We start from the raw sequence: 27,895 nt of genomic DNA, 5'->3' as shown, positions 1-27,895 counted from the left end.
ACTTAGTTCTAATTATGATACCCCACTATAATAATATGTGTCGGGGTGATCATAATATTCTTTTCCTCCACCTACTGTCAAAAGTACTTACTTTACTCCCTGAAACATGATACTAAAGTGTCACTTTTTCGCTCTCGGTACTAAAAATCAGAAAAACTCCCTAGGGAGTAAAAGTGACTCCATTTAAATAACATGGGAAGCATCTCTATTTTAAAAACGTACACTTGGAATAGGTCAGAAGGTCTAAGCTCAGATGAGGAAGCATATAGAGTAGTCATTAAACCAACTAAATTCAATACCTCAACCAGACATTTGATCGATACATAAAATTTATGTTTGTATGCTGAAATTATTATTACAAACTTCATATCACTATACTAAAAAAATGTATATATTTTTTTCTTTTATTCCATGTTATTCAAAATATCAGCCAACGAATCTGCGTTTTCCCAGCGTTTTTTTAGCGTTTTCTCAGCTTTATCGAGAACAAATGAACAGAAAATGTTCAAATTTAGTACAGAAGCTCAGCTAGGGTGTAATAATGTTGTGTTAGAGGGAATTTGCAATAACGTCAAGGATACGCCCAAAATTAGCGTTTTTCCAGCTTGTTTTTTGCTTTTTCTCAGATTTATCTAGAACAGAAATGAACAGAAATTGCTCAAATTTAGTACAGAAGCTAAGCTAGGGTATAATAATGTTGTGTTATAAGGAATTTGAAATAACGCCCAAAATCTGCGTTTTCCAGCGATGTTTTGTTATTTTGCGCTTTCTCAGCTCTATCGAGAACAAATGAACAGAAAATGTTCAAATTTACTACAGAAGCTCAGCTGGGGTATAATAATGATGTGTTAGAAGGAATTTGAAATTATTTCCAAAGATACGCCCAAAATTAGAATTTTTTTTAGTTTTCTCAGTCCTTTCATCAAGTAATAGACAGGAAATGTTCAAATTCGGTACAAAGTACCGGGTCTAAAAATTTTGTGATGAGGTGACATTGATATTTCATCAGAGATACGCAATCAGCATTTTTCTCAGCTTTTCTGCGTTTTCTCAGTACTTTGACTTTCTGAAGGAATGAAGCATGCTCAAATGAAAAATTCAGGCGAGCGAAGCGAGCCCGCTGATCTCATTTTTGGACGATCTAGTCGGGGGTCCAGGGGGACTAGCCCCTGGCTAGACGGATATGGCGAGCGAAGCGAGCCTGACGGCTAGTATACTATATAATCATTATAGATAAAAATCAACACAGTTCAATTCACATATCGAAACACAACTCAATTACATAAAGCCATAGAGAAAAAATAGCATAAGGAGATATATCCCATGGTATATGGGTCGTTCATGTTCCAAATTTGAAGCCGATTTTTTGTTAACTCAAGCCGATTACTTGTTTTTTGTCAACTGAAGCCGTTTATCGTCTATTATTACTGTTGTTTCTGGTGAGAGTGTAAGAACTGCACAATATGAGAGACTACCAGCGTCACATAGCTTCACCAAAAACAACTACTACGACTATCGGCTTGAGTTAACATTGAAATTAGTAACATAAACATCCTATACCACGGGATATCTCCTTATGCTATCTTTTCTCTCTGATCACCACACATTATACAGTATCAACACAATATGATACAGTATCAGCTCAGCTTGATACACAACACCATAATTTGATACAACACTTTCAAACTTTGAAGTTTTGACTACAAAACATGGGATATCTTCTTATGCTATCTTTTCTCCATGTTGGTACTAAACAATGCATACAGGATGTATTTTAAATAAATAATTTATTAGAAATTAATAACGAAACTCACCGGCGAACGAGGCATATTCTTTAAGAATAGAAGTGACCATTTCTGGTAGAAACTGGAATAGACGTGTTGAAGGAATATACTCTGAGAAAAATGAAACTTGGGGCCGACAACCGGTGATCAGATTCACCCAAATCGAAATTTCAACTGCCTGCAGAATGGTGCCTGGAAATTAAACAATACAATCAAACTCAATTCATTAATTTTACTAATACACCGCTAATATCAAAGGTTTTAGAAAAAATATTTTTAGAGAACATTGACAAGAAAATAATATCGGGAACCGAGCTCCGAGCTCCGCTCTGGAGTAAAACAGCATGAAATTTATTACGAAAGAAGAAATTATAATAACATTCATACAGAAATATTCTATCTAATCACAGTAAATTGAGATTAATACCCAAAGGGAAGGCAAAAATTTCCCTCACAAAGGCCCAGTTGAACAAAAGCCGGTTAGATTTTAATCCTGATTAACTTCACGTGAACCAAATCAGAGAAAAACATTTCAAAAAGATGTATCTACTGGAATTAATCAGGATTGAAAATAACCGGCTTTTTTGCAACCAGCACTAAAGTACCTGATTGAATGATTACAAAAGTTCAACAGCTGAGTCATAATTTTGACACATTCCCACACACATGAACTTGCTCACTCACTTCCATCACCAACAGATGAAGAAATAATTATCATTAGGTGTTTTTCCAAGGATGAATAATAATTATCTTTTCCTCCACCTACTGTCAAAAGTACTTACTTTACTCCCTGAAACATGATACTAAAGTGTCACTTTTTCGCTCTCGGTACTAAAAAACAGAAAAACTCCCTAGGGAGTAAAAGTGACTCCATTTAAATAACATGGGAAGCATCTCTATTTTAAAAACGTACATTTGGAATAGGTCAGAAGGTCTAAGCTCAGATGAGGAAGCATATAGAGTAGTCATTAAACCAACTGAATTCAATACCTCAACCAGACATTTGATCGATATATAAAATTTATGTTTGTATGCTGAAATTATTATTACAAACTTCATATCACTATACTAAAAAAATGTATATATTTTTTTCTTTTATTCCATGTTATTCAAAATATCAGCCAACGAATATTACTTATTAACTAATCAAATTTGAAACGGGAACTTCATCATAGCTGTAGTTTTGGCTGTCATTGTTGTTACAACTTTAGCCGACATATAGTGATGTCGGAGGAGAACTGTGATTACAAGCCAGCTGTTTCTGTTTACTTTTTAGATTATGTTGTAACACATTGTTTGGTCACATACGTTTTTAAAAATTATATATTAGCAGTTTTTATAAAAATGTAGGTGGAGGAAAAATGTTGTGTATATCACGAGTGAAAAATGTTTTTTCTCCCTCAGGAAAATATTGTTGCCCTCGGCTTCACCTCGGGCTTCAAACTTTTCCCTCAGGGAGAAAAAACAGCACTTTTCACTCTAGATATACAAATAACTATTTTAATGCCCTTCAGCGAGTTTTAACATGAAATATCAGCTGCCAACATCTCCTCAATCGAATAAAAAGCCCTATTTTTGAATAGTTTGGAAATTGCGTACCTGAACGATCTAGAGTTTTTATCACGGATACTTTCAGGCAGTTTATTAAATAATTTTATACCGATATAAACATACATATTTTGTGTTTTGGAAAGTCGTACCCGTCCGGTATTTATTTGTTTACGCTCTCTTGTAAAGTGCTGATGTACATCGCATCTTAGATCGAATTGCCTCAGATTATCTTTGACAAATGTCAGAGCTTGCAGCATAAATATACAGGGCAGAGTCAATATGCCGTTTCTTTTAAAGAATGGCCTGCATGAATCCATTCTACCAAGATTAAAAATGGTTCGCAGAGCTCTTTTCTGACACAAAAATACGTCACTGGCACCACTTGAATTGCCCCACAATAGGGTGCCATACTGTAAATGAGAGTGGAAAAGAGCAAAATATGCCATCAACGTTAAACCAGCACTAGTATACAATTTCAACCTCTTCAATAAAAATATTACTCTGGATAGGCGACTGCAAAGAGCTTCAGTGTGGGTACTCCAAGTGAGTTTGGAATCAAGGTTAATCCCTAGTAGTTTTACTGATCTTTTTTCACAATTTCTACTCAAACCAAACAATATAGATTCTGTTTTGCTCTCGTTCACCATAAGCTTATTTGCAGAGAACCAAATATTGGCTCTGTTGGTCATAAATGTTGTGATAATTTTATTTATTTCAGAAGACTTATTTGAACACAGAAGTGTCGTGTCGTCTGCATAGAGAACAGTTTTATAAGGGATGTATGAGGGTAGATCATTCATATATACTATAAACAGGAAAGGACCCAGTACAGAGCCCTGAGGGACTCCTCCTGAGACCTTCTTACAATCAGATTTCTGCTCACCCATTTTCACATACTGGAATCTATCAGAGAGATATGACTTGAAAAGTGACAACTCATTACCATTCAATCCATAGTAGTGCAGTTTTTCTATAAGTTGCTTGTGTGGGACAATATCAAAGGCTTTGCTAAGGTCCAAAAGCAGAGCACTAACCTCTTCACCATTTTCAAAGCCATCAATAATAAAAGACACAACGCTTTCAACTGCTTTAGTAGTGTTCAAATTACGTCTGAAAGCAAACTGCGCCGACTGAAACAATCTATTCTGCTCAAAATATTTCTCAATTTGAATTTTTATTGCGCTTTCCATTATCTTGGATATGACAGGTACCAGAGAAATTGGCCTATAATTATTAATGTTGTTCTTATCTCCTTTTTTATATACTGGTACTGTCACAGTGACTTTCAAGCAGTCCGGATACACCCCTACTCCAAGAGCCCAATTTATAAGGAATGTTAAAGGTTCTATGATGGCATCTATAATTTTCCTCAAAACAAAATTGGATAATCCAAAAACATCCTCTGCCCTGGAATTATTAAGTCTTGAAACAATCGTACAAATAACGTCTGGTTCAACCACACACCACACAAACGGCTGTTGATTTGTCTGAGGCTTCAACCCAGATGCAGATAGAATATCAATAGAACCAATATTGTTGCAACTATCACTCTTTACCGAAATCGTATTAGAAATTCCTGCGAAAAAATCATTAAACTCTCTAGCAGATAAAAGTGGTTCAGATTGTGACTTATTTTTTGGCAGTCGCCCTGTTTCATCATTTATAACCCTCCAGGATGCTTTGCACATATTATTAGATTTCAATATAAAATCATCATTTGCCTTTCTCTTAGCCAAATCTATTTGATCTCTATAGAGCTGTTTCAATCTTCTATGATTTTCTAATAGTTCAGGATTGGTCTTGCATTTCATATGGCTAAAATCTAATAGAGTTCTAATATTATTCAACTGAGGAGTGTACCAGTTCCTTGCACTGCTATTTTTTGACAATTTTTATTGAGGCTGATTTTTCTAGTTTTAAGAGGACAGCATCTTTTGAAATTATTAGACAGAACCTGCATAAAATTATTGAATGCTAAATTTACATTATCTGTACAGATTGTTGCAAACCAATCAACTTCATTCAAACAACGTTTTAACTTGTTTATACTGGTATCATTCAACACTCTATACTTATAGCTAGTTTTCGCACTTCCATCATCTACTTCTCCAGTGCTGAAGGGAGTCAGGCTAGAAATCGTCAACACTATCCCTAAGTGGTCAGATAGATGCGGTTGATTTGTAGCACAAGTATACGTTGTAGGGTGAAGGTTTGAGATGTAGTTATCTAGACATGAATCTAATCTTGTGGGAAGTGAGTTGATACAAAAACAGTCATAAGACTTCAATGTGTTGAGAAAAGCTAATGTTTGTGAGCCCTTACCTCTAGGATCAATGTTAATGTCACCGGCAATTACAATCTTATATTTGCAGTATTTAGGAGTAACATCAATAAAATCTAAGAGTTGAGACAGCTTATTTGTGAAGACCTCAATTGATGTATCAGGGGACCGATAAACAGAAACTACTATCAATTTGATTGTATGTAAGGCTATCATAACTGCCTCAAATTGTTTGGGCTCACAGAAGGAGTCAATATTTAGTACAGTGAGAGGATACTTGAAAGACTCTCTAACATAAATAGCTGAACCTCCATAGGGAGTAGACCTACAAAAACTAGCTGCCACGGTAAAATCAGCAGGCTTATACAAATCTATCTCATCATGTGTGCACCAATGTTCATTAACACAAAGTATATCACATGAAGTGTTATGATTAAAAACCTCTAAAGAGTTGAGTTTATTTTTTATAGATTGTATGTTAATGTGTGAAATCACCAGTGTTTGATTAGACTGTTCATCCTCCACCTTCGCCGCCGAAACCTGAGTGTTGCCCGCTCCTAAGTATGGGGAGATTCCACTGTTTGAAACTCGTTTCCCGGAAGCAATGCAGGAGAGATTGGTTGGGACTGCGGCCCAACTCCGACATCTTGTCTCAAAATCCCGCGGTCCAACAGCAACGCTGGAGAATCAGGAGACTTATACTCTGGCACAGTCACAGGAGAGAGCAAATCTCCAAGCAGGTCCACTGGTGAGCCGCATAGAGAGGAATCATCTGTTTTGTCCTTAGAACCCTCATTTACCGTCCGAGATGAAGAGAAGTCATCAGTTAGAGAAATGAGCATTTCAACACACTCAGACGCTATGTCATCGTCCTCGATTGCTCTGCAAATCTTCTCTGCTAGCCACCTCTTGCCCCAATTATTGAAGTGCATACCATGACGCGTGTGAAAGTTTCTATCAGCATTGCCTGCCTCCACAAGTACAACATTTTTATGCTCTCTGACAATAGATCTCATAGATTCATTTGTTTTTATTACTTCTTTATTAACGCATGACCAACTCACTAGATCATAACGATTAGGTATGTCAATCAGAATTATTTTATTGTTATTGAAATATTGCACTGTATCCTTAATACCCATCATAGCTTTTGCTGCCTCATTTTTTGCGACATCATTGGTGCCACAAAATATTACTAAAACATCATCATTTTTAATTTCTCTCACAATATTATCTCTATTCAGAACTGATTCAGTACCAGCACCAGGTTTAACAAAGCCTACGCATTCATATGGAGTTTTCAATTTATTATTTATATGCCACGATAAGTTCCTTCCATGGCTATCTGCACATAGTAGAATTTTCTTATTTTTAATTGGTCTGAGCCTTGGCTGAGGGCAGTTTTGTTTGATAAGTGTCTGTTTCCTTTGTTTTCCCTTTGTCAGTTTAGTATTTACTGTATTCCGCTCATCAATCCTATCTGTCTCTTCACTTTCCATGTCTTCACCACCAGGTTGCAGTGGTTCATAATAGTTTTCCTTGTAAAAATTCAGGCTACTAGGCAGACTTTTCCTAGCTTTATTTCTTTTTTTAGTTGATACTAACTGAAAGTCTGAACCGTTTTGCTTCAGTTTAACTATTTCTTCTTCTCTCTCCAAAACCAAGTTTTTAAAATTTTTGATCTCCTGCCTAGCCTGTTCTAAATCATCTCTCAAAACGTCTATTATTGCTCTTTGATTTTCGACCTCCTGTGTTAGGAGTTTATTTATCTCAATATTCAAATGTTCTTCATTATGTTCCCCATGCAAGCTACATGCTTCTATGTTTGATCTAGGATCTTGCACTTTATCTGGATTTTGGCAACTAACGCATGACCATGTCAAGTCACCATTTCTTATAAGTTCATATTTCTCATTTGTAAGATCTGTACATTCTTTAAAGTGATGCCACTTCGCACAAATTCCCATACATAGTACAGCTTTATTAGATTTATTAACATTTTTACCACATTTTCCACATGGGAATTTACCTACTCTACTCTTGGACATGTTGAATATTTTAATACTGTAAGACCTTCATGAATTGAATGTTGTTTATTAATCAATTGTGAAAGTGAATGTAGAGGAATAAGAACAGGGGACAAAAAAAATGCCAGGAGAGCTGTCAAGGCAGGAAAATTGGAAGCTCCTGAATATGAGAAGGATCAGGTGCTAGGAAGAGTATTTAAAAATGGGAAAACGATGATGGAATCATTATCGTATGAAAATAGAAGTAGGTCAGTGTGCCGTGATAGACTATACACAGCAGATAAGATTTTGAGAGGGTTGAAGAAAAATCGGCCTATGCGCAACAAGTTGTTTGTCACTTGTAAACAACTACGGTATCTCACCGGTGTCCTTATCTTCTTTAGTGTGATAAAAGCCTACACAGCTGACACGAAGCAGGCGACAGTTCAGTGGTAGTGACCGGCCGGTGAATTCAAGTTCGCAACGCCGAAAACATAAACACACTTTTATCCTATAATCATGTTCAACCAAGTTGCCAAAAATGGCCCACTAACACAATTAAATAAGTCGCAAATTCCGTGAAAATTTACAAAGCTCACAGCAGTGTCTAGGTGAGTACAGTAGAAATGACTGTTACTGAATCACATTTCACTAAAATTCCACCACATAAAAGCAGAAAACCTTTATAATTTTATAAAAATTAACAGAGCAATACTAAGCACAACCAGAACCGTTCAGGCAGTCCTGCCAACTTTCACAAGCTTCACGAGCCACTAGTACTATCGGCTCAATTTGCAACAAAAACGCCCTATACCATGGGATATCTTCTTAGGCCAATGTTATACAAGCGCTAATGCCGTGGAGTTGGCAACGCTGAACCAAGTTATACACAGCGTTATTGGCGCGTGTACTTTGAAAGAACCATTGCCCTGTTAATGCGACGCTAAAAACGCCGCGATATTAGGCCCATGTTAGGCTAAATGCTATCATTTTTCATCACCACACATGATGCCGTATCAATACAATCCCATAGTTTGTAGAATTTATTCAAAGTTTAGATGTATTGTATCAAATTATGGTGTTGTGTATCAAGTTGAGATGATACTGTATTATACTGGGTTGATATTGTATAATACACTTTACTTTAGTATAGTATACTTTTAAACATAAACTACAATCCATGGGGTACCTTCTGATGTCATCTTTTCTCTCAGTTATCACCACACATGATACAGTATCAACACAATATGATACAGCATCATCTCAACTTGATACACAATAACATTATTTGATACAAAACTTCCAAACTTTGAATGAATTCTACAAACCATGGAGTACCTTCTTATGCCATCTTTTCTCTCAGATATCACCACACATACAATATTCTCCTGCTTCAAAAAAAGGCACTTGGTGTGATGACTTATAGCAAGTTTGATTCTCACTGCTAGCCCATATTTCAACGTCTGGGCATCCACTGTGTATGAACTTTACATACTAGCATCACTCTTGCACGTCAAAAAACACCAGTATACGTTCTCATGAAGAGAGGAAGTGCACACCTACAGTACTCGGGGGAGGACCAACTGTCTAAGGTCAGGGATTGTTTTCCGGTGCTGGCAATGAAGATGTTCAACTGCCTGTCACACTCAGTGAAGGGGCGCTCACCTACCGCGTTCAACAACACTCTACCAAGGTGGCTCCTTGGGAGGAGCTTCTATTCTTTGCAGGATTTATTCAATGATGACTATGCTGGTCTGTGACGCCGCCATCTATGTGTGAAATACAGTTTAAATTTTTGACACAATCTATCCGGGGAAGCCTGGTCATCGATCACGATATTGGATATTGGACACAACACCATAATTTATACAAATACAAATAAATTTTATTCCCATTAAACAATAAACAATTCCAAATAAACAATCTAATCAATAAAATGTACATAATATTCAAAAATACAATATATGAAATTTACTACAAATATAAATAAATTGCATTTTTCGGAAATTAACCTACTCACCTATGGGAAACCCATGTTCTAGAGCAGGTGTAGTAGTAATACAATTGAATTTAGAGTGGGGGTGCAAATACATTGGGTAAGTGAGCTCACATATTGTTCGAAACTATGTTTTCTATATTATGTCTTCCAGTTGTTGTGATCCAGTTTCTAACGGCGCATTCAAATTTTCTTGAGTTTTCTATTATCTTGATGTGTACAGGAAGTAAATTGTGGAGTTTTGGTGCTAGGTGGTTGAAGTGTCGTTGGTATATTGCCTTCCTAGCCACGTTCGTTATAAGTAGGCTTCTATTTCTAGTGTTATGACAGTGGTTTCTGTTTTGAAAGCTTTCTGTGTTCTTGTGCAGTCTGCAAACAATTTCTAGGGAGTAGAGTTGTCTTGCGTCCATCACACCAAACTCATTGTAGAGCTGGTCTGATGGATAACGAGGTGGCTTCTGCTTGATGATTTTAATTATTCGTTTTTACACTTTTATAAGGGTGTCGAGGTGAACGTAGTTTGTTCCTCCCCATCCTACAATTCCATAGGTAAGCAACACTTTGAATGAATTCTACAAACTGTGAGATATCTTCTAACCTTACTCTAAGGTGGTACTTACTGACTGACGCGGATTCCAAACACATGCTTGACACGGTTTTCAAGAGTGAGGCGATTTCAAATGGCTTGGAGGTGTTGCACATGTACTTGGCAAGGTTGAAAATATGTTCCCCAACAAAATCCAACAATTTTGTGCACAATTTCTGATCAATAGACACTGAATCAACGAGATATCTGGAAATAAAGTAGAATGTATAATGATTATCCTCTGCAATAAAATAGTAACTCAAGTTGATTGAACTTTAATAAATAGTTTTATTTGTTCATTGACACATTTACATAGATGAAGTAACTCAGATAGGCTACGGTACAATATAAAACAATGTCAGATAACATAAAACAACATAAGATAAAATGGCGCTGATCCCCCATGAATGAATTGAATGATCCATGGCCATTGGATGAATCAAAGGCCATAATTCAAATGTGAATGAAACAGACCATAATATGCCATTAGCAGAATGTCAGTGGTAACTAAAGGTTTCAGTTTTCTTAAAAGAAATGTGACTCTAGCCAGTCTTTTACAAAGAAATTCAACGTGCTCATCCCAACACAGTTTACTGTCCAGCACTATACCAAGTAATTTAATTGGTTGTGTGTAATTTTGTAATTCAGTATTCAGACTGCTCTTTAATGAAAACAATATTTTCTCCGTTTTAGTCTCATTAAGTGATTGGCCATTAGTGTCAAACATTTGGAACACTTGTTTCCAAAAATAATACATTAATACATACAATACAATAATACATAACTTGAAGAGGTCAAGCATATTGTCACAATCTATGATCTAATAAAGGAAAACTGGCTTATACACATACGGGATAGGAAATTCACGAATGACGCATCGTCTGAACTACTGAATTTGAAATTTTGCATATACATTCTCAATTTATCGAGGATGGTTATATGTCTATTTTCAATGCTTTTTAACAATTATTAATTCTGATTATTTTAATGATAAAAACAAGTTTATTCAATTTGTGATTTAAGTTTACCCAACGATAAAAGCACAACCAATCAGAATTTTCTGTAATTGATTCCGTGGTGTAGAGGTTAGAACGGGGGACTCATGATTGAAAGATTGCAGGATCGAGTCTGATCGAACTCATATTTTTTTGCAGTGGAATATTGTGTTACAGTACTTCCTATGTGGATAGGAAATTCACGAATGACACATCATTGCGTCTGAACTACTTAATTGATTAACTTGAAAATTTGCATGTAAATTCTTGATTGACTGAGGATGGTTATAGGCCTGTATCATGTTCAAATTCAAATTATTTATTTGCATTTTCATTCATTTACATTATTTTTCACAACATTTAAAGAATTTCTACATTTTTAGCATACTCAATTCAACATGTTTGTTAATCAATAAATTATAAATTTAAAAATAAGAACAGATTTATTTTTATTCTGTGATACAAAGTATTCGTACGCTCAATCAAATCGTTTTTCTATTGTAGATTATAACAGTTGTTCATACTTTCAATATCAGTATGAAACTATAATACCTAATTCAATTTATTTGTGCTTTAAAAAGACCCCTGGGGAGAGCTCGGATTACCTGCTATGGTGAGATCAACGTTATAATGCCAGTAAAGAAAGATAGGAGAACAACGTTGCCGATCCTCTATCTTGTCAATGCCTCATACAGACAGTAGCTGATAGAAAGAAAAATAAAAATCTCAGTAGGCTACTCTTTTTGAATTATTTTATTACAAGTAGCCCCCCTATACAGAGAAAAGATAGACAATAGCTGATACAGGTTTGTTGATGTAATATTAACTGTTCATTCTCATTTAAAATGATCAATCATATTTTATTACACAAGAAATTATATTTTTCAATAATTTCATAATGCATTATCATAACGAAGATGAAATATTTTGTTAATTAACTATTAATTCTACATTGTTAAAAGACGATCTGGCAACAGAGCAAAGCGAGAAAGAGATGGCGCTATCAGCTTTGTTGAATGATAGACAAGGATAGCAATACCATACTAAACAAACACTGCCATTATAACGTGGACCTCACTATAGATTCAATTTATTTGTGCTTTAAAAAGACCCCTGGGGAGAGCTCGGATTACCTGCTATGGTGAGATCAACGTTATAATGCCAGTAAAGAAAGATAGGAGAACAACGTTGCCGATCCTCTATCTTGTCAATGCCTCATACAGACAGTAGCTGATAGAAAGAAAAATAAAAATCTCAGTAGGCTACTCTTTTTGAATTATTTTATTACAAGTAGCCCCCCTATACAGAGAAGAGATAGACAATAGCTGATTCAGGTTTGTTGATGTAATATTAACTGTTCATTCTCATTTAAAATGATCAATCATATTTTATTACACAAGAAATTATATTTTTCAATAATTTCATAATGCATTTTCATAACGAAGATGAAATATTTTGTTAATTAATTATTAATTCTACATTGTTAAAAGACGATCTGGCAACAGAGCAAAGCGAGAAAGAGATGGCGCTATCAGCTTTGTTGAATGATAGACAAGGATAGCAATACCATACTAAACAAACACTGCCATTATAACGTGGACCTCACTATAGATTCAATTTATTTGTTCTTCAAACAAATCCTTGCGGGGCTCGGGTTACCTTATAGTTTATAATAATATTTATAATAAAATATAACGTCCTAATAGACTTTGATAGCGAGATATCATTACTGAGTTGTATAATTCTGCAGCATTTAATGGATGGTCGATTGAGAAGTGAGTAATTCGACAGCAAGCTCGCCATTTTCCTCATGCAAAGCCATTGATGCCACTTCCAAAATCATATAGGGATGGGCAATTTCAAAGATCTCAGTCAGTCTACTGGCCTCTTGTACTATGTACTCAGCTCTTCCATATTCTGTACAGGTCACAAACATAAAATCATTTAGTATATACACGACTTAGGGCCATATGCTAACACTACGTTTAACACACGTTTACTTGTAGATATGGTTGCATTTATCATAATGTGTTTCATATGGGGTTTAAACGAACAGCTGACAATTCTCCGTTCAAACCGAGTAACTGCATACTGGCCTTTATTAAGCCAGTTTATCCAGTTACACATACATATCGATTTTTGGACGTTCGATTATTTCCGTCCTTATGAATTCATCTGACATCATCTGTTTAATCCAATAGAATTTATAAGAACGGCCAAAAATCGATGTGTGTGTAACTCGCCTTACGCCCTGCACACACACACATCGATCTTTGGTCGTACGATATTTTGCCGACCCTATGAATTCTATCAGATTAAACGGAGCTTGACAAACACATTAACACATCATCTGTTTGCATGTTTAATCTAACAGAAGTTATTGCGTAAAAATATATTTCATAAATGATTATACAATCACTAGTAAGCTACCAACCAAATTTGGTGTATATAGTATATTTTTAAGATGACTAAAATTTCATTTACAATGTAATTTTCTATTCTAAAACTATTAGCATAGTTTAATTTCATCATTAATCCATCTATTCCCACTAACATTTTTCATTCTCCTTCCGTTAGTGGGAAGGATACTTCGAATATTCATTCCGAAGAATGGACATTGATATGTCCAAAGCTCCGCCAATTTATGTAGATGCATAACAATATTATCTATTTTATCTATAGTTATTACAAATTGCTTTTTTTCATATCATATACGGTACAGCTCAATAATTATTTTCTTAGTTTATATTTTGTAAATTCATCTACAATTTTGCTGTATCGTAAGCTATTGTATATAAGTGTATAAGCCAGTATATATTGTAATCTACATAAATAAAGTACTCAATCCGTTTACAAGCCCAACACATAACCTAAAATTGAATTTCCTGTTCATTCAACAATAACAAACAAATTAGTTCAGCTGAAGATGTGGTAGGTGTTACCATGAAACCTGGTTCTGTAAGATGAATTAATTTTCGAATAAATTAAAGTGGTATTGACAACATCAACATTCTTTAAATTATGGAGAAATATCACAATATCTCATACCATACAATCGAATTATTAGAAGTATTCAGATAAAAAGGTAAAATGTCATAATTATGTTACATTTATTCACTGACTTGACTTATACAGAAAGATAAAAAAAACGAGCACATCAATTTTCAAACAAACACATCTCATTAGCATAGATAGAACATAGGTATTTTCCTATCCTTGTTTTTGACATTGGACAAATGGACTGTTGTACTATAAAAACGTAGGCACATGGAAAATTAGGTACAGTGCATAGTACGACAAAAAAGTTAGAAATGATTTACAAAAAAAAAATACAGTAAATATAAATGAGCCGAGTAAGGACAAATATTAATCCATATTATTAATTTTATATCTTACAATTCAAGTACTGAATGTATTGAACTTTCTTCTATTCACTGACGAATAACAAAGTGATGGCTAATCTAGGATTTATGTGGTTGAAACATATTTGATAAAATTGAAAATACTAGTTACCTTGAATGAGGTGTTTATAAGCTTTATGTGCCAATTCTTCAATCCTTTTTCTACTATGTAAATCGGCAACTTGCGACTTTATATTAAAATCCAACTGAAAAGAATAATAAGTGTGTTTTTAGGAAAGAAGTTTACCATTTTTTACAGAGAGCAACAAGGATTCTTAGATTATTGCCAGGATGAAGATGGATTTATTTCAGGACGACTTTTAAGACCAACGTCTTAGCAACTGCTATCACAAGTAGTACAGGATCTTTCTAAATGATGGACCCATTTTCAAAAATTGGTATTTATTAAAGTAAAAATGCAAAATGGACAACCTTTATACCAATGGAAAGAGAAAGTTTCAAAGTTTTTTTTAATACCTTACAAGTGTTCAATGTGGCCTCCGGCTGCTGCATGGTAAACATCTACGCGGTAGCCAAACTCGTCCCACACGCTGGTGTTATTGAGTGCACGGCAGCAGTGATACGCTTCCGCAGATCTTGCAGCAGCCGGAGACCATATTGAACACTTGTAAGGTATTGAAAAAAACTTTGAAACTTTCTCTTTCCATTTGTATAAAGGTTGTCCATTTTGCATTTTTACTTTAATAAATACCAATTTTTTAAAATGGGTTCATCATTTAGAAAAACCCTGTATTATTAATTACGCGTATGTTTCAGACAGACAGACTTCAACGGAAGTGAGATATAGAACTTATAAATTAAATATGTTGTGTATTATACAGCTGAAATCATGTGTCAGCACATGAAAATGAGCGCTGCTATCCAGAGATTGTCAGTTTGGTGTAAGGGTAAGCATTCCTGACTGGCAATTGGGAGGTACCGGGTTCGATTCCCGGGCTGGCAACTAATTTTTGGATAGTAGTTCTCATCGAATTTCCATCTTGCTGTTAACACTGTTGTCAATGTCTGCAGTAGCAGAAGTCTTCGGGGTGATTTACAGCATTTATTTGGGATCTTCGTTAAATAATAATTATAATATATTAATTAGCATTTGAATAAATGCACTCTCTATTTAATTCCATCTGTATGCAATGAATTCTTCAGCTGACTAAATGATAAATCACAACACATTTTCTCTTATGCACCTTCAATGTTATCTATTAGGTAATCGACTTCTGGCCGTCCTTCCTACCAGATCGAACCGAGCTTAGCAAACACATGATGTGTGTGCAGATATAGCCATGTATACAGAATCCATGGAAGTAAGAAAACTAGTCGAAATAGATCTTGGGGCTGTCCTCCTCCGTCTTGAGAATGTCGGCGCCCTTTTTGCCGATCAGATGTCGGTGGATCCAGGAGGGCACGTCTAGGTACTGCTCCACTACGCTGTTCGCCTTCTCCTATATCATCGTCAGTGCTGCAACGACAACGTAGATGTATGGAGTGCCTCCTCATAGATCACAATAGAATATAAATATATGTTTACATTAGTGCAGAACTGCACAACCAGGAGGCAGATTGCCGACTGTTATGATATTCAATCAGATGACCACCGCTTAAAATGCTGTCTTGCTCCAGCATACACAAGACAGGACCATTTCATTTTCAATTGGCAAAGCTGTTAAAACAGAAAATTATTATTCAAATATTGGAATAGAATCACCTGACACGAACAAACTACAATTCATTTTGTATTATTTGATCACAGAGTTATCTCAAGTCTCACTGTTTAGCGACGTTTACACGTTGGAAAACGTAGCGTTGGCGAAGCATATCATCATAGAGAAAATATAGCACATGAAGATATCCCAAGTCAACTCAAGCCGAAAGTCCTAGTAGTTGGTTTTTACTTTCCTTGCCCTATTGCCATAGGTAAGGAAAGTATTGCTTTCCGAAAAAAATTAAGGTCCCCCAATTTTCAAATTTCTATAGGTACGTTTCAAGGTCCCCTGAGTCCAAAAAAGTGGTTTTTGGGTATTGGTCTGTATGTGTGTGTGTGAGTGTGTGTGTGTGTGTGTGTGTGTGTGTGTGGTGTGTGTGTGTGTGTGTGTGTGTATGTGCGTCTGTGTACACGATATCATCACCCAATTAACGGAATGACTTGAAATTTGGAACTTAAGGTCCTTACAATATAAGGATCCGACACGGACAATTTCGATCTAATATAATTCAAGATGTCGGTTAAAATGGCGAAAATGTTGTCAAAAACAGGGTTTTTTACGATTTTCTCGAAAACGGCTCCAACGATTTTGATCAAATTTATACCTAAAATAGTCATTAATAAGCTCTATCAATTGTCACAAGACCCATATCTGTAAAAATTCCAGGAGCTCCGTCCCATCTATGCAAAGTTTGATTTTAGATTCACAATTATCAGGCTTCAGATACAATTTAAACAAAAAAAATCAAGTGGAAAAGATTGAGCATGAAAATCTCTAAAACTGATGTTCAGTAACAGTTTCACCTAAAATTTAAAATAAGCTCGAAATTCGAGAAAAGGTTATTATTTATTTCAATTGTAAACTGTTGGCAACTTTTGATTCTATTAAATCATTCACTATGAAGAGATAGCAGACTTCGTGTGTCTCCAGCGTTATTGTCCTGTCACCAGCTGGCTTGGATCTTTGAATAGTAGACTTGAGATGCGCGTGAACACCAGCGTCAGGTGATCAATTTTCACAACGGCAAGGAAAGTTGTGTGAGTGCGCCACACCAGATTTTTGGTGAAGCTATGTGACACTTGAAGTCTCTCATACTGTGCCATTCTTACACTCTAACCCTGCCAAAACACTAATAAATAATAGACAGTAGTCGACAGTGAACAGCTTGAGATGACAAGAAATTGAATTGATTTGAAATGTAAACGAACTATATCATGGGATATCTTCTCAAGCTATCTTTTATCTATGGTATTATAGATGTGATGTCGTAGGGCGGGCGGTGTGAAATGGCGTTTAGGAATCAGCTGATAATCAACCAATCGCAGAGCTTGCTGCGCTTCATTTGGCTTGGCCCTAGTAGTGATGTAGACTGAGTAACTTTGCAACATGCAGCAAGTTATTCATGATAGCAGGAGGAAAGTTGATATATTCAGCCTTCCTTAGAATAAGAAAATGTTTATTGTCATTGAACAAATCAATTGCAATAGGCGACAGAAGAGTCATGCCCCCCTGCTTCTCAAGTTGTATTAGGGCGAGACCATATCAGGCATTTTTGGAGTCGGCAGGTCAGGACGCTCTCCGACTAGCTGATTGGATTCACGCCTAATATGGAATCGCTCTGTCTTTTTTTGCTACATTATAGTTTTGAAGCTTGGCAAGAAGCAATCTATAGGCATATTAACACAGAGAAAAGATAGCATAAGAAGATATCTCATGGTTGTTTATGTTCTAAACTAAAACTCATTACTGTCGACTACTTACTATCAAGTTTTCAATTAGACTTATGTACTAGTGTTGTAATAAAAATGTGTACGGTACATGAAGAAAATGTGAATAGTGATCATACTGATAATAATGGGGCAGAGCCCCATAAGTACGTGTTATGTTGCTCTTGGTCACTCTGTATTAGACCTGTTTCTCCAGGTACACCCTGTACATAGACCCAAAATTGTCCTGGAGTGTTCATGTCGAGAATCTGTGTACAAGGTTGTCAAGATCAACATTTGTTCTTAGAAAACTTTAGATCAGCTATCAACCCAGCATCTAAGAATGGTGTATTTTGCTCTAGTTCAGAGTCATCTAGCTTATGGCCTGCATTTGTGGGGTCACACAGCCCACCTCAAACATCTACTGCTGTGCCAGAAGAGAGCAATTATAGTGAGATCCACATTATAATGGCAGTGTACGATTGACAATACTGTTGCTGTCCTTTTCTATCATACAACAAAACAGATAGCACTATCTCTCTCTCTCGCTTTGCAATGTTGTCTATTTGCCAGAATATTTTATATTCACTTTTGACAGAGACTGTACAAAACTGACCAAACAATTCTCAGCCGCCATTTTTTTCTCCATTCTATCAAAATACTTGATTACACAAGTCGTATAATTGATTTAAAATGTATTTTTGAAACAATGAAATAATTTTTACACATTACCGTATGAGAAACACAAATTAAAATACCTGAAATGACATTTTAAAAGTTGATAACTAACCATCCTAGACTTCATCCATGCTTCAGTTAGCCTACCCGTATAGGTTAGACCTACTCGTACCGGTATAAATAATATTGAAAAGTTATTTAAGAATTAATCCATTGAAATTACTTATTTTTGAATAGGATTTCTATTATTTTAAAAAGAAATTGGAGTAGAATATCTACCAAATGACTTAATTTCTGTTGTTTTGAAATTCAGATTGTTGTATCACAGCTTTTTAAATTAGCCGCTATTTCAGGTTTGTATAAAAATAACAATCTGGGGCCAGAGGCCTGTTTCATAAAAGTTACAAGTCCTGTAATACAGGAGAATCACCATTCCAATTACCTGCTCAATATAGCCGATAAAATCAGCTGTTCCTGTATTACAGGACTTCTACATTTTTATGATAAATTTTTATAGCTGATTTTATCGGCTATATTGAGCATGTAATTGGAATGGTGATTCTCCTGTATTACAGGACTTGTAACTTTTATGAAACAGGCCCCTGATCTCAGTTATGAAAGCAAATTTTTGAATCAAATTATGAAAAAATATAATTCCTTGATTAATTTGACATTAAATTAATTATTTTATCAAGGAAATGATAATTATTATTAGATTAAATTTAATGGGATGAATTGAGTAACAGCTGTGTACAGTCAGTGGCAAAATGGAGAGACTTGGCAACGTTTTTCTCCTATCTTTCTTCACTGCCATTATAACGTGGACGCCACTATAGAACTATTATGTATAAGAATCAGCAAGAGACTTGTTGTAGACCTCTGTTTATCGACTCAATGTATTAACAGTATTAAACTTGTATATACTGTGCTCTGTTCTGTATACAGAGTGTTCTGAAAAAAGGAGCCCATAAGCCAGGGCGTGATTACTCACATCAAAAGATGAGAAAAAGTTCAAATTAGCATAGGTCCGAAAATTCTTAGTTACCAAATTATACAGGATGAAAGATTTCGTCTGAATTTCAGTTCCCCTGCTGAAACGAAGCCCTACGGGTATTTGCTAGCTGTTAATTAAGATGTACAATTTAGTGTATTTTATGTAAAATTAACTGAAAAATTGAATAAAACCGTTTTCATACCTGTAGCTACAGTAAATTTCAAGATATGTGACGAAATAGGCAAAAATTGGTCCCAAAAAGACAAGTTCATTTAAGGTTTGAAGCAGATTTACTATGTTGAATGTACAATAAACACAGCATTTTTTTTACAGAACTTGTAGAAAATTAATTTCGAAGAGCAATATGTGAAACAAGTCTATAATAGACAAATGCAACATTTAAAAAAATAATCCTTAAGTACATACAAAATGCATGAAAAGAGATCTTAACAGATTTTGTCTATTTTTCATGCGTTTTGTATGTAACTAAGGATTATTTTTTAAAGGTTGCATTTGACTATTATAGACTTATTCTACATCTTTCTCTTCGAAATCAAATTTTCTACAAGTTGTGTAGAATAATATCTGGTGTTTATTGTACATTTGACATAGTAAATCTGATTCAAACCTTGAAGGAACATGTTATTCGGGACCAAGCTTCGCGTATTTCGTCACATATCTTAAAAATTACAGTAGCTACAGGTCTGGAAATGGTTTTATTCAATTTTTCAGTTCATTTTAAATAAAGTTGGCTAAATTTTACATCTTAATTAACAGCCAACAAATACCCGTAGGGCTTCGTTTCAGCAGGGGAACTGAAATTCAGACGAAATCTTTCATCCTGTATAACTTGGTAACCAAGCATTTTCGGACCTATATTAATTAGAACTACTTCTTTTGATGTGAGGAATCACGCCCTGACTTATGGGCACCTTTTTCAGAAAACTCTGTATAAAAAAGAACATGTTTTCAGCGGTCCCAGATACATAGTTTCAATACACGATCCAGTCAGATGTTGCATCTGCCAAGATGTAAAACAGACAAATCTTACAGAACATACTTTGTAGGTGGTGTTAATTTCCTATCTTTTATCTTTTTCCACTGCCATTATAACGTGGACCTCACTAAATAGAACAACTTACCATCATAAAGATCAAACTTTTTGTGCACTTGACTAACGGACACGTCGAGAATGGTCGCCAGTCGACCGAAGACGCACTGAGTCAAGTCCTTCATGTCATTGTAGTCATGGAGCAGCTGCATTTGCTGTTCATTCAAATCAGTGAAAGAGATTAGCTTGTTGTCAACGTCTTCTTCAACTGATTTCACGTGCATCCACAGCTCACTAACATTCTGAAAATTACATAAATAAAAGATAAAATTGTGATTGAACGAACAGACTTTTTAAATTTATTCGTTTAGGCTATGGCTTCCAAGAGGAAAAGAGTCCAAGTTTCAACACCCAACCCCCTAGGAAGAAGACCCAGACAGAGATGGTGGCAACAGGTTAAGACTGACATGGAGAGACTTGGAGCGACAGAAAGAGATGCTGAGGAGCGAACTACGTGGAGACAGTTTGTTGGTGCGGCCAAATGTCAACTTAGATATAGCTGGCCCTGGGAGTAAGAAAGTAAGTATGGCTTCCAAGACATCAATCAGTATTCATTTTCATCTTCACTTCTTCAGGATCATAATATGGGAATGATCCCTTGTTTCAAGGTATAAAAATAAACATAAATGGTAACTAAAAACAATTTATTCAAATACATATATCCAGTCCATTCAGATAGGCTATTGAATTTGGAGTTGCCATCAAGAAATCTTCTTCTGTTTCTCCTCTAAAGGCCGTGATTGGGCACTCTTTCACTATGTGGCCAATCGTTTTCCTTTGCAAATAAATATTCGTTACAGTAATGCTTCCTATTTTAACAACCACACTATAAACATCTAAGGAGGTAGAGATAAGAGAAGCATTTTCTATATAAGTTACTACTCCGTATGCTTGATGAATGGCCTATATGGTGCCAAATTGGTCATATCCAGGTTCCGTATCTTGCCTCTATTTTTCAATTGCTCCTAACCGTCACAGTGAGTTTCCTCAAGTGCAACCACATTAATATTGTCTCTTTTTAAAATCTTAGATAAATACTGACTCTTAGAATAACTAATGCTTTCAATATTCAAGAGGCAAATTTGGACTGATGGTCCAATATTTCTTGTCGGCAAGAAATCAAACTAGACAAATCTTGTCTTTTTAAAAATGATTTTATTTGAGAAACCATATGTTACAATTTTATATCTCGTGCAATAGAGAGTACCGTTCGCTATAGTCTGTATAAAATAAGTTGAAAATTTTGGCCCTCCATCCAAAGAAATTACAGTGTTGCCAAATCGTGTAAAATTGAAACTTTCTCTCTGGAAAAGTTCAAATTAATCATGAGATAAAGTAATTCACAGTATGATAATAAATTCAAAACTGGAGGAGAATTGGTGATTTTGTTTAATTTGACGAAATGTAAGTATTCAGAACAATTCTCAATCAATTTTATGTTATAAAACTTTTTAAAAAGGTACCTGAAACTCCTTTGAACCGATATCTTTTAGTGACTCACACCTGTTGCAGGCTGTTAGAATATCAGTATTGAGCTCGAATTTGTCTGAAATGAAACGAAAAATGGAAATCAATGAGTAGAATTATATAATTTTGATTGAAAGAGATCAATAACATTAATGGAACACATATCAGAGGCCAAGAATGAAAGTTTAAAGGCATTTAAACCAAATGACAGAAATATATAGTGGGGTTCACGTTATAATGGCAGTGTATAGGTGCGTACAGACTTACGCTATGCTCCGCAATCGACCGTCGAGCAGATCGATTGATGATCGCAGGTGGAGCAAGAGCGTGTAACAGAGCTCGAGCTCGAGCTTGGCAAATTCCTAGCTCAAACTAACCAATAGTTGCGCATACGTGGTTAACATTATTGTTGGATCAGTTACGATCTCTGTGTTAGCATATGAAATTATCAAAATTGATCATTAATTATTAAATCATTAACAAGACTGAGGATCGGAAACATTGTTCTCCTATCTCTCTCCACTGCCATTATAACGTGGACGTCACTACAGTCTGTTCACCCGGAACCAATCACTGGCGACCTTCAATAGACCTGTGGTTCGCCACAGCAGCATCTCCATCCCTGGCAACTGGGGTTGTCATCTGCGAATAATCCCCAGTTTAGAGGGCCCCCTGAGGCACACCACAGCATACATCCGACGCAGCCGTATAATTCTTTTTTCTTCATCAATGACCAGTGAAGTGGATGGATGGAATCATGAAATTTACTTCTAAAGGTGCGTACAGATATACGCGCCGCGAACATGAGCAATTCACTTTTAATCAGCTGATTATATCTGTATTTTCACAGAAACTGTAAGATACAGATATAAAATGCTTGGCATCAGCTGATTAAAAGTGAATTGCTCATGTTCGCGGCGCGTAAATCTGTACGCACCTTAAGATGGCAGGTCAGGCTATGTTGTCCTTATATGCATCAAAATATTCACTCATGGTGTAGAATGGGTTATTCTTCAGCCATGTCACTATTTTAAATTTTTGTCACTATTTAGTTCCACCAATTGACACCACCTCTCTACGATAAGCAAGAAAATCCTTCAGCAATTTAAGGGCCACCCCTTGATCTCCATATCTTTCAAGTTTAACTAACAATGTAGACCTACAGTGAGAAACACAGTCAAAGGCCTTGGTCAGATTGCTCAGAGCTACTGCCTCTGAGGCCCGGTTGCACCAAAGCCGGTTAAATTTTAACCGTGATTAATTTCACGAGATCGAGAACCAATCAGAGAAGCCGTCTTTTCTAAAGGCCTTCTCTGTTTGGTTCTCGTGGAATTAATCACGATTAAAATTTAACAGGCTTTGGTGCAACCGGGCCTCAGATTCACTTACTCATTTGTTCAACAATAGAGTGTTTATCCTCTATTGTCACAAGCATGGACTCCACCAAGTAACAAACAGCATCTGTGGTAGAACGCCCCCCTCGGAATCCAAACTGATGAGTTGAGAAGAGGCAGTTTTCCTCAAGAAAGAAACTGAGTTGAGTGTAAAAACTGCGTTAATTACTTCTTTTTAAATTGAAAATGTTCTTGTTTCAAGTGTTTGGTCAGACAATAAGACATTTTATAATGTAGAGAAAACATAACCTCAATTTGTTTCAATTTAATTTTTCTTCTGTCTGTGACCAGTGTATATACCGGATAGAAATTGTCGATTAATAAAAACGCAGAGTTTACTTTTTTCAAAGAAAAGAACCTACTTTCTGAACTATATGAATGAATCAAAACACGAGGGAAAAACAGTTTTGGATTGCGCCTGTTGATCTCCTACGCCAAATTATTTAAAAAAATAGTTGTGTATCATTATTGAATCAATATAAGAAACACAGGAATTATTGATATATGCCTAAAGTTCCCCTATTTGTCTAAGTTACAACTCATTAATTAAGTTACAGTTAAATATTAAATAAATAGGTAGGCTTACCCTAGTGTACTCACCCATCTTTACAGTTTGTTTTTCTACATTTACGCTAGTTGTTTTTAGTAAATCTATGTGACGCTGGTTGTCTCTCATACTGTGTTGTTCTTACACTCTTCCCCCAACAAAACTGTAATGATAGTCAGTAGTCGACAGTAATCAGTTTGAGTTTAGAACATAAACAACCATACTATGGGATATCTTCTTATGCTATCTTTTCTCTGTGTTAATACGCCTATAGATGACTTCTTGTCAAGCTTCAAAACTCTATGAAATAGCAAAATAGGCAGTGAGAGTCTTGGCGCGATACCAGGCGTGAATCCAATCAGCTAATCGGAGAGCGTCCTCGCCTGCCGACTCTAAAAACGCCTGATATGGTCTCGCCCTTGTACAACTTGAGAAGCAGGGAGGCATGAATATTCTATTGCCTATTGATTTGTTCAATGACAATAAACATTTTCTTATTCTAAGGAAGGCTGAATATATCAACTTTCCTCCAGCTATCATGAATAACTTGCTGCATGTTGCAAAGTTACTCAGTCTACATCACTACTAGGGCCAAGCCAAATGAAGCGTTTTCTCAGGCGGGGCGGCAGCGCAGCAAGCTCTGCGATTGGTTGATTATCATCGCAATAGGCCCAAGTGCGATGCACTATGATGCGCTCCATTGCTTTGCCACAATCAAATACAACACATCAATTGCATTCTATAATTGCCTGCACACAACAAATAACCATAGAGAAAAAATACCTAGCATAATAAGATATCCCATCGGTATTGGAAGTTTTTTCTTTCCATAATCCTAATTTATTTGGGTCTTAATATGATATGATTCCTACCTCAAATTTTTCTTCAATTGCTTATTTGAATTAAAAAAAAAATGTTCAGAAACCAATCTGGAATAATTCATTTTTACAGAACTAGTTCAGTTCTGTTCTCTCAAGTTCAGTTTTCACTTTGCATTAAAACTCCCTATAATATTTTTTCTCATAGAAATCTTTCCAAGATCTACAGTTTACTATATAAAAGTGTGTTATTATCTTTGCTCTTCCATTCAAATTTATTATTTTTAATTCCATTCCATTATGATCTACTGTTGGAGCCTTCTGAGTCAAACTTGGGGCATCGGCGGTAAATTTGAAGACGATGGCCGGAACATCAACTAATCCTAATTCATTATCTTCTCTCTTCAATTCAAATTTATTACCTATCTTAATTATTGAGTTTATTTAGGCTTATGAATATTTTAAATTTTTAAGCTTCATTACAAAAAAATTTGGAGTTGAACAAAATTTTCAATATTATTTGAAATTCGAACACTTGAAAATTTTGTCAATTGTTCAAACATAGAAGTGTTCAAATTTCAAATTGTTCGAAATTTAGAACACTGTCTGCGAGTACCCTTTCTGAAGTCAACTTAAATTAAAATCAAATATATAGCTCTGATTGGATCAATGTCAACCAAAATAATTCTATTGATTTGATTCGTTATTATTTCAAATCATTTTTCGGTTGGAAAATATAGAATTTCAATATTGATATTTATTACAATTCTACACCTGTTTTAAATTGGTAAACCTGTAAAACAGCTGAAACTGATGTTTTCGTCATTGCGTTCTTCTCGTTGTGTGCTGATGGTTCTCTTTTCTCGATTTGTCTCTAGTTGCTTGATTTTCTAGTCTATTATCCTCGTAGTGTTTATTTATTTAGTGGTATTAGGGTTTAGTGTTATTTTAGTTAAGTTAGGCTTAGTTAGTTTTATTATTATATAGTGTAGGCAAATAATTATTATATTAGCTTACATATTATAAGCCACCAGCCTTTATAGGAAACTTATTTCTATTCTACTATTAAAAGAATAGTAGCTCCGAGTTTCAAGGTAACTTCAACATACTCTATAATTTACCAATACCTAATTGAAAAGAGTTAAATTATTGTTTATCTATTGATTAATCACTAATATCACTAATACTTTGTAACCATATTTTATGATAATAGGTATTCTTTATGAAAACTTTATAACTTAGTTCAGTTTGAGATTCGTAATTTAATCTTTTATTCTAATTTATTCATTTGATTCCAATCATTTAAAAGTAATCTTTCAATCGTTTGTTATTTGTTTGCTTCAACTGTCACAGATACTGACAAAAATTTAACTTATCTCGCTGAATTTAAATTTCAAATACTCTCATTGGTAGGCTACTTGAAATCATTTATTTAAATTTTTCCTCGACACTTTTTCAAATCATTTTTTGGTTGGAAAATATAGAATTTCAATATTGATATTTATTACAATTCTACACCTGTTTTAAATTGGTAAACCTGTAAAACAGCTGAAACTGATGTTTTCGTCATTGCGTTCTTCTCGTTGTGTGCTGATGGTTCTCTTTTCTCGATTTGTCTCCAGTTGCTCGATTTTCTAGTCTATTATCCTCGTAGTGTTTATTTATTTAGTGGTATTAGGGTTTAGTGTTATTTTAGTTAAGTTAGGCTTAGTTAGTTTTATTATTATATAGTGTAGGCAAATAATTATTATATTAGCTTACATATTATAAGCCACCAGCCTTTATAGGAAACTTATTTCTATTCTACTATTAAAAGAATAGTAGCTCCGAGTTTCAAGGTAACTTCAACATACTCTATAATTTACCAATACCTAATTGAAAAGAGTTAAATTGTTTATCTATTGATTAATCACTAATATCACTAATACTTTGTAACCATATTTTATGATAATAGGTATTCTTTATAAAAACTTTATAACTTAGTTCAGTTTGAGATTCGTAATTTAATCTTTTATTCTAATTTATTCATTTGATTCCAATCATTTAAAAGTAATCTTTCAATCGTTTGTTATTTGTTTGCTTCAACTGTCACAGATACTGACAAAAATTTAACTTATCTCGCTGAATTTAAATTTCAAATACTCTCATTGGTAGGCTACTTGAAATCATTTATTTAAATTTTTCCTCGACACTTTCTCAAAGCATATAATGGATAACTAATTTTTACCAAAGAATTTAAATATCTCAATTATCTACTGTACACAATAGAAATTACTCAAGAAATCAATTCAATCTATTAATAGGCGTTATTTATGTTGATATTGTAAAAAGAAGAGTATTATCTTACCTCTCATTGAAAGAATAGTTGATTCTCAAATACCGGTAGTTTTGAATCTAACAATACAAAATCACACTAGGCCTACAATAGTTTCACGACATAAGTTAGTAACTTGCAATTAATATATAATTAAACGGACGTCGCCACATCAAAGAATGTGAGTGTTTTTTCACTTTTAAGTTTTACGAAATATGATAGTAATATAATTAACTTAAAATATGCATAAACTCTTCTTTACAAATTCACAACACTGAACACTACATACAGATTCAAAATAAATAACTGAAAAGAAAATGAGAGGTTAGCCGGTTACCTTGGACTTGAACTTGATATTAAATCAAAATGGCATTGAATGGAAAAATCACTCTCGGTCTCAGTCAGCACAGTATTGCACATGCGCTGGTAACGATTTTTTCCCGTTCCATTCAGTCATTTCATTCAATGTAACGTTCTTTGTGATGATGGCTACCGAGTACTGTGACTGGAGCCAATCATCATTTTATTTTCATGATAATATAATT

At 35.0% G+C, this 27,895-nt stretch overlaps 1 protein-coding gene across 4 annotated transcripts; it reads right to left on the bottom strand.

Moving 5' to 3' along the window:
• Positions 1-1,771: 1,771 nt before the first annotated feature.
• Positions 1,772-27,678, bottom strand: LOC111057209. Of its 4 annotated transcripts, XR_005573549.1 has the most exons (8): positions 27,384-27,678; positions 22,274-22,356; positions 20,842-21,052; positions 15,806-16,077; positions 14,713-14,806; positions 12,930-13,116; positions 10,239-10,411; positions 1,815-1,976 (listed from the first exon to the last, which is right to left on the bottom strand). XR_005573549.1 is itself a non-coding variant. In XM_039443976.1 (6 exons), exons 1-6 carry the CDS (start codon positions 27,388-27,390, stop codon positions 1,798-1,800), a joined length of 795 nt encoding a protein of 264 aa, XP_039299910.1. In that variant the 5' UTR covers positions 27,391-27,678; the 3' UTR covers positions 1,772-1,797. The 4 variants fall into 4 exon arrangements, 3 of the variants coding, with proteins under 3 accessions (XP_039299910.1, XP_039299908.1, XP_039299909.1); XM_039443976.1 differs by lacking the exons at positions 14,713-14,806; positions 15,806-16,077 and having other exon boundaries at positions 1,772-1,976; positions 10,239-10,414; positions 12,978-13,116; XM_039443974.1 differs by lacking the exons at positions 14,713-14,806; positions 15,806-16,077; positions 27,384-27,678 and adding an exon at positions 24,272-25,247 and having other exon boundaries at positions 1,772-1,976; positions 10,239-10,414; positions 12,978-13,116.
• Between the last annotated feature and the right edge of the window lie 217 nt (positions 27,679-27,895).

This window comes from Nilaparvata lugens, unplaced genomic scaffold (genome assembly GCF_014356525.2).
Source record: "Nilaparvata lugens isolate BPH unplaced genomic scaffold, ASM1435652v1 scaffold2386, whole genome shotgun sequence".
In the NCBI taxonomy this organism is placed as follows: domain Eukaryota; kingdom Metazoa; phylum Arthropoda; class Insecta; order Hemiptera; family Delphacidae; genus Nilaparvata; species Nilaparvata lugens.
The sequence above is the reverse complement of the archived record's forward strand: the minus strand, read 5'-3'. Positions and strand labels throughout refer to the sequence as shown.